Genomic DNA, 12,358 nt, shown 5'->3' with positions numbered 1-12,358 from the left:
TGACTTTTTCAATGTTTGTCTCTGCCTTTTTCCTTCTTGTCTGTATTATATAATAAAAATACATAAATAAAAATACACTTCAAAAAAAGAAAAGTGCTTGAAATCTACAAAATAATAATAATAAAAATAATAAAAGAGAGGCAACCCTGCCTATGGTACAATGTATGCACACACACACACATACACACACAATAGGAGTTATAATGTTAATGGGCATCCAGTCAGTTAGCTAGTCAGTAGCACCTTGGCTTTAATATTAACACATGCACATGACACAACAGCTAGCTTCATTCATTCCAATTCAAACAGAGGACAGTGGTACCTGTAACGTTTCCTAGCTAGAAAAAACGTCAGCTAACTCCTACCTAACAACATAAACAGTGACCTACGATTAAATACAGCAAAAATGAGGACTGGTAATGTTTGAGGGCGAGCCTCAGTAAAAGGATTGCTGGTTGAGGAGGCAGATTATGGACTATGATTCCGGTTAGAGAATCAAGGCACTTGGAGAGAGAGATCTGATATATCTTCTTTTAATGAGGTTGTTGGACTTTAAAATCGGCGTACAACGTATGTGTGTGTGTGTGTGTGTGTGTGTGTGTGGTCTGAAAATAAAGAAAAGCTATAAACTGTATTACAACAAATACTCTGCATATTATTCAGCAGTTACATCAAGGTTCACCAGTAATATCCCTAATTTATATGCAAACCGCTACTTAAACATAATACAACAGCAGAGATGCAATATTAGTGGTGGAATAAGCAGTACAATGTCCAACATAACATAAGCAGAAGCAAAGCATGCTAAACAGCATGGGAGCCTTACATATTGAATGTTGACCACAGTAAATAATTCGACCTTTAAACTTCAATTAACAATAAGCATGGTCACAATCACACAAATAAACTGAGTTGCAATGTTGGCATTACAAACAAAATATCATTAAATCCTCACAAGCATCCAAATGTAACTACAGTGCTAGCAAGAGGCAGCTAGCTAGTAGTGAGACACAGGCTACTTAGCTAACTCAAACTCACACAACATATTACCATATAAAACAACACAAACTGGAATAGTGATCAGATTATCCATAACTAAAAAAGCAGAAAGCACTTACATTTCCTCAAGAACGCACACATCATTAGGGAAACACACAGAAAGTCCATGCAGCTTCACACGGTCTGCTCACTGACTGGTCTGCTGCTGGTCAGTGTGACTGGACATGTCCTGACGTGTTCACTGCCAGCTCTCTTTGCGCCAGTAGATGGTGCTGTTGGACCTTGACCTGTAGGGCTTTCTCACAGGTAATGATAATAATGTGTTGGTATTGAGTGGTAGAAGTTCAGAAATGTGCCACATATCCTGGTTTAAGCCAGGTACTTACACCACTACTGCATATCACCCACTCTGGAAGGCAGCGCATTGCTCTGTGTAGATAGAGTTTGTTGTTAAAATATTACGTTTCAACCAAGTACTGCATGGTTTTGACACTTTTCTAGCTTGTTGAAAAAGGACATACAGTACTTTTTTTTTTTTTTTAAAAATCTCTCAAATTTTAGGGGTGCTGGGATTCAATTTAGGGGTGCTTCAGCACCCCCAACAATGGGCTAGAAACGTCTATGATATAGAGTATAACATCACTGGGACATGTAACAGTAAAATCACTCCGCTCACAGGTGTTATAAATATAAATACAACCGTTAATTAACCAGCTGTCACACTCGCTACATTGATGCAAACTGACACTATAGCGTTACACAAGAAGATGGATATTTTCCCCAAAATTAAATTTGAATTAAATTATGAATGGTCGTCAGGAGAGGACGAGGAAAAGGAAAGCCAGGACTCTTCTGTGCAGACCTCCAGGTGTGTTTGTGTAACATCAGCCGAGCTTGACAGACTGGAGAGGAGCAAAAATTAAGCGAACACGGTCAGGAATTATCAATGATCATCTGATGATGTACTGATGAGGATGAGGGAGAGTGGAAGCTGAATCTGGCCATGCCAACATCCAGGTTTGCCGACGTTTCATCAGCCGAACTGGACGAAGTTACACAGTTGCAGATCAAAAAGTAGCTTGTGAGTTCCTGGCATGTGTGCTGCGTTGCCTGGCAACGGACTGGGGGAAATGTTTGTTTTCGCTGAGCTACATAACATACTTAAATAATTTATTTCATTACCTTTTGTTAACATTTCCTTAGTCAGCATTGTTGTCTGGCTCATGGACTATGTGGAAACTGTCAACAATGTAATTCTACATACAAAACACATACTTTCAACCACCCTCACTCTGGAAAGAGATTTCACATCAACAGCATCATCTCCTGCAAAACAAGAAATGTCATTTACATGTTACAGTGCCCCTGTGGCCTAGCCTCCATTGGCAAAACAACAAGACCTTTAAAAACCAGGATCACTGAACACAGATGTGCAATCCGAAACAATGACCCATCCAGTCCTGTTGCTGTCCACTTTTACACAAGCTCGCCATGGTGTATCCTCTTTGAAATACATTCGCATTGAATCTATAAAAATCCCTCGCAGGGGAGGGGATGTGGACTCTGTACTTTTGAGGAGAGAGTTATACTGGATGCTTTTGGATGTTTTTTTGCTGTTTAATATTGAAAGGAGTGGTCCTATCTATTAAGATTTAAATCAGCCATCCTGCTAAATTTTAAAGAGGCGCTTCTATCTAGCCGATTGAAAGTATGACGGCCAGATGGCCTGATGGTCTTCATTTCCTGGTCTGGTATAGAGATTGTTGTACATATATTTTTATATATGTATTTTTGTATATGTATTAATCATTGTCACTGTAAATATTTTTCACTGTTTTTCAGTTATCTTTGATCATGTGACCCATCATGTTACCCCACTGGCGTTCCTTTGAAAATGGTGTCCTAGATGTATGTCTCATGTCTGAAGTAAAGCGTTTGGCTCGAAACGTCACACACAGTATTTTTGGGATGTGCTAAGTAAATGCACGTGAACTGCGAGCATCAAGTGTGCGGACTATCCTTGACTTTATGTATGTTTTTTGGTCCAGCACCTATTTAATTGGATGTGCGCGGCTGCTCTGCATTTAAAATACTCAAAATACTTAATCCACGAATCAAAAAACAAAAATAATAGGCAACACATTCTTATAATATTGGATGTAACAATATTTTGTACTTTTTTTTTTTTTTTTTTTAATATATTTTTATCTATATGTTTTTTTTTAAACTTGGGCCATTCGATGTGCCCTTAAATGACCTAGTGGTCTGTTTTACTGGACTGTGCATAACATAGGAAAATTGTGTGTTGTTGTGGTTGATACTAGTATGAGTATGCTACAAATGAATTGCCTCACGTGGGATCAGTAAAGTTGTCTGAATCTAAATCTGAATCAGTTACAATGCAGTTACTTGTGGTCTCTAATTGCAGCATGTAAATTTTGAGCATTTTTGGTTAAGGACTTTTTGAGTTATTCATGAAAAGATTTGAATCGGTTAGTATAGCACCACCTATTGACGAATCGTGGGCATTCTTTCTGGTATAGTTACTCATGCTCTCTAGTTGCAGTATGCAAATTTTGAGCATTTTTGGTCAAGGACTTTTTGAGTTATTCACAAAAAGCTTTGTGGACCAACTGACCAACCGACAGTGACCTAATAGAGCTGCGGGTCGCTGCTAAAAAGAAAAAGAAAAAGAAAAAGAAAAAAGTATTTTCTGTACTTGAAAATACAAAATACATGTATTTTATTTTGATACATTTTCTGGCACCAGTATTTTGTATTTTAGTTTGATACATTTATTTGAAGGGTATTTTGCATTTTGTATCAAAATACATTTTGATGTATTTTTGCCCATCTCTGAGTGTCACCCACAATTGCGGCGACTCTCTGTTCAAACGGGGTGAGCTCCTCCTCTCCTGTCACCCCGCCTGTTTTGGCCACACTTTGGCGGTGGGCAGCCGTCCTCCGCTTCACGTCCACCTTAATGTCGGACCACTTCTTTTTTAATTCTGCGTGTGTACGCTTTTCTGACCCCACAGCATTGACAGCCTCACACACACTCTCCCACTCCTCTTGCGTTTAGTATTGATGCCGGAGGACAGCGCGCCAAAAAGTACATTGTTGCGCGCCTCCAATTCAGTGAGTAGTGTCTCCAGTTCGCATTCTGTGAAGTTTTTCTTTTTTCCCGTCTTACTCATTCTTTTGTTTTAGTTTTCTGGTCGTGCAGAGAGGGGAATCTCAGGTGCAGGGCCCGTTTAAATATGATTTCCATATTTAAATAGGGGCATGGACAGGGAGGGGCCGGGTACTCCAACATGTGCGCTCAATTCCACGTTGATTGGGATGTACAAAGGAAATGTGCTTGGATTCATGCATACGCACAGATTCATACATCTGGATGTTTTTGTGCGTACAACATTTTCTGGATTTAAGCGTACACCATGTTTCAGTAGGAAGTCCACGCAAGTCTTTGTACATGAGGCCCCTGGTGAGGAAAAAGCCACCTATGGGGAGCCATCCACACCGAGAGGCGCCACAGCTGAATGAGGAAACACTGGAGCTAAAAACTAAAAGACTAAAAGACAATAGGGTAGGATAAAAACAGGCATAAGATAGAATAATGATAAAATGTATAAAGAATTTAAAGATTTAGAAAATTTAAAAATTTCAAATTTTTAAAAATGAAGAGTTTAAAATTTATAATAATAAAATGCATAAGTATTTAAAAGTAGATAATTAAGAACATTAGACATTACAAAATAAGAATAAAAATAAATAAAATAAAATATAAAATAAAATATAATAAAAAAAGAGTAGAAGAAATCAGTTAAAAGCCAAATTAAAAAGGTGAGTCTTGAGCCTCCTTTTAAAAACATCAACAGCCTCTGCAGTCCTGATGCTCTTCTGGCAGGCTATTCCATAAGTGTGGGCCATAATGTCTGAATGCAGCCTCCCCGTGGGTTTTTGTTCTGACTTTTGGGATGATTAAAAGGCCGGTGCCAGAGGACCTCAGGATCCGCAAGGGTTGATGATAGAAGCAGGTCAGATAAATAAGTTGGCCCAAGACCGTTAAGACATTTAAAAACTATTAAAAGAACCTTAAAATCAAGCGCCCGCCCTCTGGTCTTCATCAGCACACGTGCAGCTGAGTTTTGAAGTAATTGCAGATTAAAGATGGTCTTTTTGGGAAAACCAGAGAGCAGAGCATTACAATTGTCTAAACGACAAGAGATAAAAGCATGCATCACCTCTGTGTTAGCCTGAGAGAGAAACGGGCGGACTCTGGCTATATTCTTAAGATGATAAAAACCTATCTTTGTTGCGTTTTTGATGTGTGGAATAAAATTAAGCTCAGAGTCAAAAATGACGCCCAGGTTCTTTACACATGGTAAAGGTTTAAAATCTTGTAGTTTTGGTAAAAGTTTATATGTCTTGCCTTCAGGACCAATGCTTGTGTACTTTTACTGCCGTTATTTTAACTATATGAAGCTGATAAGGCTTGTGTACTTTTAGTCACTGGAACTGAGAGTACTTGTGTACTTATACTCTATAAAGCTGAGAATACTTCTGTACTATTATTTCATGAAACTCAGAATACTTGTGTATTTTTAGTGCTGGTACTTTAACTACATGGAGCTGATAATATTTGTGTACTTTTACTGCTGATATGTAAACTACATGAAGCCGGTAATAAAAAAAGTTATCCTCACTGAAATTGAGAATACTTATGTACTTTTACTCCCTGAAACTGATAATGCTTGTGTACTTTTACACCCTGAAGCTGAAGATGGTGGCAGTGGATGGAAACCTGAAGGTGGTTCACCAGAACAATGTGCAATTTGACTCCGAACTACCAGAGTTCAGGTAACACACATGACCACTGTTAACTGGTAATCGTAATAGTAGTAGAAGTAGTAGTAGTAGTTGTAGTGGCAGTAGTAGTAATGGTAGTAATGGTAGTAGTGGTAGTAGTAGTAGTAGTAGTAGAAGTTGCAGTGGCAGTAGTAGTAGTTGTAGTGGCAGTAGTAGTGGTGGTAGTAGTAGTAGTGGCAGTATAGGTAGTGGCAGCGGCAGTAGTAGCAGTCGTGGCAGTAGTAGTACTAGTGGTAGTTGTTGTAGTAGCAGTGGCAGTAGAAGTAGTAGTCGTAGTGGCAGTAGTATTGGTAGTAGTAGTGGTACTTTCTGTGGATGGCTGAGCACCCATAATTTCGTTGTACCTTGTACAATGACAATAAAGTCTATCCTATTCTATTCTATTCTATTCTATTCTATTCCTCTGTGACAGTGTTGATTTTATTTTGTAAAGATTGTTCTCTTATTTTAAAACTGAGTGGAGGTTTATTGTTTGTTCAGAACTCAGGGCGGAGTTCATATTCACACAGACAGACTGACAGTAACCTCACCTGTGCTGATGTGGGTGAAGGTAGGACACACACACACACACACATGCTCTGTTCACTGGATAACTTCAGTTAAAGTATTAACTCACTGTGACCCTTGTCCTCTGACAAATCACATTTTCCAGCTCTCTCTGTCTCACTGTGTGTTTGTCGTTAGACTGCAGTGTGATTGACTGCTGTGTGTATGTGTTTCTGTCTCTTTGGCTGCAGTGTGATTGGCTGCTATGTGTTTGTGTCTGTCTTCAGGCTCTGGGTCTGCTATTGGACAAGGCGAAGAGGGCGGGGCTTGACTTCTCCCGTGTCAGTGCATTGTCTGGCAGTGGCCAGGTGAGGCAGGAGGTCCAGCACTGATGAGTGGTGTTCGGGTGTTGAATGGGGATGAGGTTTGGACTCTGTGCAGACCAGTCCAGTTCTTCCACACCAAACAAAATACAAAAAATATAGCATCTATTACAACTAACAGCCCCAACTAGCAAAAAACCCCAAAACAAAACAAACGAACAAAAAAACCAGACCAGAGGGGTATTCCAGAAAGCGGGTTATGTGAAAACTCAGAGTAAGTTAACCCTGAGATGAGGGAAACTCTGAGTTATCTGTTCCAGAAAGAGAGGTAACTGAAACTCTGAGTCAGTCACCATGGTAACAGACTCTGTGAACCTAACCTGCTCGCTGACAGGTTTTCTTCAATAAACCCTGAGCTTTTCTCTGTCTCCTCCCTCTTACACGCTGTTTCATTTCCTCATTCATTCAGTCCGTGTCAAAGCTTGTATCGAAGCGCATTAATTAGCGGAGATTTACCGTCTGTCACAGTCTAAATCCTGCTGGATATTAGTTTGTTACTCAGGACTGTCTTAAGTTACTGAATTTATGCACATCAATCATTTCTTTGGACATCAGTTTTTGTCTTTACATTCAAATATTACACAGCGAGAATTCACCCTCAGCTCAGAATCAAACCTCTGTCCTTTTTATATTTATTATTTTTTATAACACTGTGCACAAGGATCAGACTGTCAGTCTGTTAGAGCAGCTCCCAAATGTTTATTGCACATAATGTGTAGGTCTAATTATTTAAATTTTAAAAATCGGTATGAAGCTTTAGACACGTAGTATCAATGACTAATGATCTCTATCACTGATGTCATTGGTCGCACTGATGGAACATAATTCCTATAGCCTAATATTGGGGATTATATGTTAATATTTCTGAGTGAGCAATGGTGCAGCATTTCAGTGTCTTTAAATTTACTACATTTGTAGCTGAAATAAAGTCACTGAATGCTGTTGAGTCAAGATACAAATAGATGTCCAACATTTTAAAATCTACTGTATTTTAACCTCAACGTCTTTTCAAGTGCAAATCACCAAACATATTATTACTGGGTCAGACTGTGAGTTTACAGTCATGTCTTTATGTCTTTGATCTATAGCCTAGCCTATATGTTTTAAATCTTCCTATTTTTCAGTTGCTGCCTCCTGTGTTTTTCCCCATCAGATTAAATCTGAACAAATATATTATTATATATTATTAATATAATGTAATGTATCTACAGCCTGATACACAGTCAGATTCCACCACTTTATCTTCATTAAGGAAATGTAAGTCTGATAAATGATGAATAAACGGACAACACTGAATAAAACTTTTTTATTAACTTTATGGTTAACTTATTTACACTTTACTCGCTCTGACTCAGGCTCTTCTTTTAAAGATAAACGTGCACCGTCTGCTACACATGCATTAATGTCTCTGCATCCACTGGATTAAAATGGAGGCCTGTCTTTTATTGACCTGTTTCCATGTTGAATCGTGGAGTCGGAGCTCCATTGATGATGGCTTTTTATTGTCGGTTCAACTCAGAGTGAACATACTCAGAGTTGACTGAACTAACTCAAATCAGCTGTTCTGGAACCGGTAACTCAGAGTTTCCCATCTCAGGGTAAATCAACTCAGAGTTCAGGGTTAGACTCAGAGTTTGTTGAACCTCCTACCTGGAATACCCCTCAGGTAGGAGGTTCAACAACTAATCCTGAAGTCTGAGTTGACTTACCCTGAGATGGGAAACTCTGAGTATCCGGTTCCAGAACAGCTGATTTGAATTAGCTAATCCAATCAACTCTGAGTAGGTACACCTTGAGTTAAGCGCATGCACAACTACAATCAAAAGCCATCATCAATGGAGCCTCGATACCTCGATTCACCATGGCAACCAGAGAGAAAAAGCCATCAACTTATTTTACACCTGTGGAACTGGAGGTGCTCATGAATGCCTACAGCGAATATGAGCATATATTTTGTAAAAAAAAAAAAAAGTATCACCGTTAAAGCTGCCAAGGAGAGAGAGGCGGCATATGAAATTTAGCAAGCAGAATTTTCTTTGAGGGGATGTTAGTGGCTTAGTGGATAGAGCAGGCATCCCATATATAGGCTATTGGTTTATATATATATATTGGTTTTGCCGCAGCGGCCCGGGTTCAACTCCAGCCTGTGGCACCTTGCTACATGTCACTCCCTTTGTCTCTCTCCCCCTTTCACGTTTAACTGTCCTGTCAATTTAAGGTAAAATGGCCCCCTAAAAATTTTGCTAATTTCAGCAGCTATTTTAATTACATATACATGGTTGATGACTTAGGCCTATTTGAAATTTGAATCCTTTAAAAACTATCATACCCATACCCAGGGCCGTCGCAACCGGACAGGCAAACTAGGCAATTGCCTTGGGCCCCGAGCTGGAAGGGGGCCCCCAGAGACGGCTGACATTGGTCCATATCAATGACAATATGATGGAACCCCTATAGACACTGCAACAACGACAACACGTTGGAATCCCCCCTAATGGGGCCCCCTACTAGCTGCTGCTTGCGAGCGGCTAAGTAGGGTGACAAGATGTCCCGCACTGTGCAGGACTGCACAGCATTTCTGTCTCTTTTCACACGTCACGCAAATTGAGACCATGTCCCGCATGATTGGATGGCACCCGCGCTAGCATTGTTGGAGTACCCTAGTACTATGGTACCTCACGGTACCACTACTGTGGGATAAGTTCAAAGTCCAATCACAAGCAAAACAAATAATTCAGCACACTATGCAAGTACAGATTTCAACCAGCAGCAGAAACGAAAGGCGAATCCTGCCAGTTGTGGGTTGAACAGGGGTCACAGACACCGTATTCCTGTCAAATACGCCGCAAGATAAGGCTTACCGGCGATGGGGAAGTCCGGCTGCAGGTCCAATAATTTCCTCTTTGTTGATTTCATGACTGTCCAGAAATACCTGAACAGCCGAGCCGTGGTGGCACACAGGTGTGATGTGTCGGAGGAGAAACGAGCCGTTCACATTTCTCTCTTTGTGGCAGGTAACGGTCCACAAACCTCACCGCACTTAAGAGACTGTTCTTTACTTATGAAGGAACTGTTCTTTACTTGTCAGGGGAGAAGGGTGGCTGGTTGATTTTTATTTTATTTTTTTATTTTATTTTGATCCCCCCTATATTAATCACTTATTGGTGCTGTTTTTGAAGTATGAATAAGTCAATAAGTAATTAATTGCATTGAAATATCATTGATGTATTATAGAAAAGTGATTTATCTTTTTATAAATGACAAAAGGCACATCTGCCTAATTTTTGCTGTGGTATCGTGATACTACTCAGAACCATGATACTTTCACTGGTATCGTACTTTCACTGGTATCTTGGGGGGGGGGCCTCCAAGGTGCCTCTTGCCTAGGGTCCCCAGAGTGTCTTGAAACAGCCCTGCCCATACCCTCTGATGAGAGCGCACGTCCGTGGTGTGTCAGATTTGATATGTGTGGCCGGTAAATGATTGAGCCTAATGAAAAAACCGTACCGTTCAAACAGATATTCATTGGGAATGACAGAAAAGGGGTCTGAAGATCCTCTCCCGGCGTAAGGCATTGCGAATTAATTCTGCCTCGATATCGATGGGATTTCCTACATACAGACATGTCTGTCTGACAGCTTGCTTCAGGCTCGGCAGTAGGGAGGAGACAGGGTGAACTCAGGGTTTCTTAAAGAAAACCTGCCAGCGAGCAGGTTAAGTTCACAGAGTCAGTTGCCATGGTGATTGATTCAGAGTTTGACTTACCTCTCTGTCTGGAACTACAAACCCAGAGTTTTCCTCATTTCAGGGTAAACATACTCAGAGTTTTCACTAAACCCGCTTTCTGGAATACCCCCCAGAGGTACGCTAAAGTATTTTTACAAGAGTGTCCACATTCCTTTGGCCATATAGCATACTTAAAATGAAATCACGCATGTTCACTAAAATTTAAAGAAAAGTGAGTGGGCCTCTGTGGAAAGATTTTCATTTCTAAAACAACATCTTTAAAACAGTTGTTTTAAAACTGTACATTGTAGTTTGGTGGAGTGATTCTGGTTTCTAAAACAAAACATCTTTAAAACAGAACATCTGTCAAAATGTATTGACATATTTCACTAAAATTTAAAGAACAGTGAGTGGAGTTTTGTGGAAAGATGCTTATTTCTAAAACTGAATGTCTTTCCAATACAACATCAGTAAATTTGTATGAAACAGATTTCAGTAAAATCTAAAAAAATAAGTGGAGTTTGATGGAAAAACTCTAAAACAGACTTTAAACTTTAAAATGTAAAATTATATTTTGACATATTTCCGTAAATTAAAAAAAGTGAGTGGAGTTTTGTGGAAAGATGCTGGTCTCTAAAACAGAGCATCTGTTAACAGTTTTTCTGTTTTCACATTAACTGCTGCTCTCACCTGAATGAGTCTTTGTCTCTCAGCAACATGGCAGTGTGTACTGGAGAAGAGGAGCGTCTGAGACTCTGCAGCAGCTCGACCCGGAGCAGAACCTGCACCAGCTGCTGCAGGTCTGTATTCAGAGTCAGATGTGGTATGTGTGTGTCAGATGGGATCTGTGCAGTGTATTCATGTGTACTGATGTATTAACAGGACAGTTTCTCAGTGTCTGACTGTCCTGTGTGGATGGACTCAAGCAGCAGTCGGCAGTGTCAGGACCTGCAGGCAGCAGCAGGGGGAGCTCTAAGACTGGCAGAGATCACTGGATCCAGAGCATACGAGGTCACACCTGTCTGTCTGTCTGCCTGCCTGTCTGTCCATTTGTCTGTCACTCAGCTGGCTCTGTAACAAAGATCTTTGTATCATTTGGACGCTTGTGTTTTAGTGTTTTTCAATAATCTTTCCCTCTGTGGTCCACGTTGTTTGGTTCTTTTTTTCCAGTATCCTGTGCATTCAGATTAGTCTTTCTTTAGTAACTTTTAAACTGTCCTTACTTCACATGCATGGTGTCATTTTTTTCAGCACAAACTCAGCTTAAAGTCAGACTTGGTGTTTTGTCAATTTAACAATATATAAAGCTGGCAGGAACCAGAAATACAGGAAAAATGACACAAGCACCACTATTCATAAACACAGCATAAAAATACAATAAATAAAACTATAGTTCAGTTTACATGTAAAGGGATTTTAAACAATAAGTCAAATGTTCATAAATCACTGAAAATGTTAATAATTTTAAGGTCTACAGCTGGTAGACTATAAAATAATTTTTCAGCTGGTCTCCTCAGCTTGTCCTGAAATGACACATAAATAAAGTTATGTTAAAACATAGAGGAAGGGTTAAAATAAATCACAGATCACTCTGGAGAAGACTCATGAGTTGCTTCCTCATTCTACAGTTTTTACTACACACTAATCTTTATTTATTTTTTATTTATTTATTTAGAAATAGGGACAATGCATATTAATGAACAGCTACATGAGTATCAATCAATCAATCAATCAATTTTATTTATAAAGCCCAATATCACAAATCACAATTTGCCTCACAGGGCTTTACAGCATACGACATCCCTCTGTCCTTATGACCCTCGCAGCGGATAAGGAAAAACTCCCCAAAAAAACCCCTTTAACGGGGAAAAAAAAACGGTAGAAACCTCAGG

General features: G+C 39.7%; 1 protein-coding gene across 5 annotated transcripts in view; it reads left to right on the top strand.

The window, feature by feature from the left end:
• xylb (xylulokinase homolog (H. influenzae)) overlaps nucleotides 1-12,358 on the top strand; it is a 192,981-nt gene that overhangs the window by 24,049 nt on the left and 156,574 nt on the right. For 3 of the 5 annotated variants that reach the window (XM_050056648.1, XM_050056647.1, XM_050056651.1), the window contains exons 2-6: nucleotides 5,780-5,862; nucleotides 6,352-6,421; nucleotides 6,645-6,725; nucleotides 11,180-11,266; nucleotides 11,349-11,477. In XM_050056648.1, the coding sequence (XP_049912605.1) occupies nucleotides 5,780-5,862; nucleotides 6,352-6,421; nucleotides 6,645-6,725; nucleotides 11,180-11,266; nucleotides 11,349-11,477 (450 nt within the window). The remainder of the gene's footprint in view (nucleotides 1-5,779; nucleotides 5,863-6,351; nucleotides 6,422-6,644; nucleotides 6,726-11,179; nucleotides 11,267-11,348; nucleotides 11,478-12,358) is intronic. The other 2 variants (XM_050056649.1, XM_050056650.1) reach the window with 2 other exon arrangements.

Source organism: Epinephelus moara, chromosome 11 (assembly GCF_006386435.1).
Source record: "Epinephelus moara isolate mb chromosome 11, YSFRI_EMoa_1.0, whole genome shotgun sequence".
Taxonomy (NCBI): domain Eukaryota; kingdom Metazoa; phylum Chordata; class Actinopteri; order Perciformes; family Serranidae; genus Epinephelus; species Epinephelus moara.
This window is presented reverse-complemented; position numbering and strand designations above follow the sequence as displayed.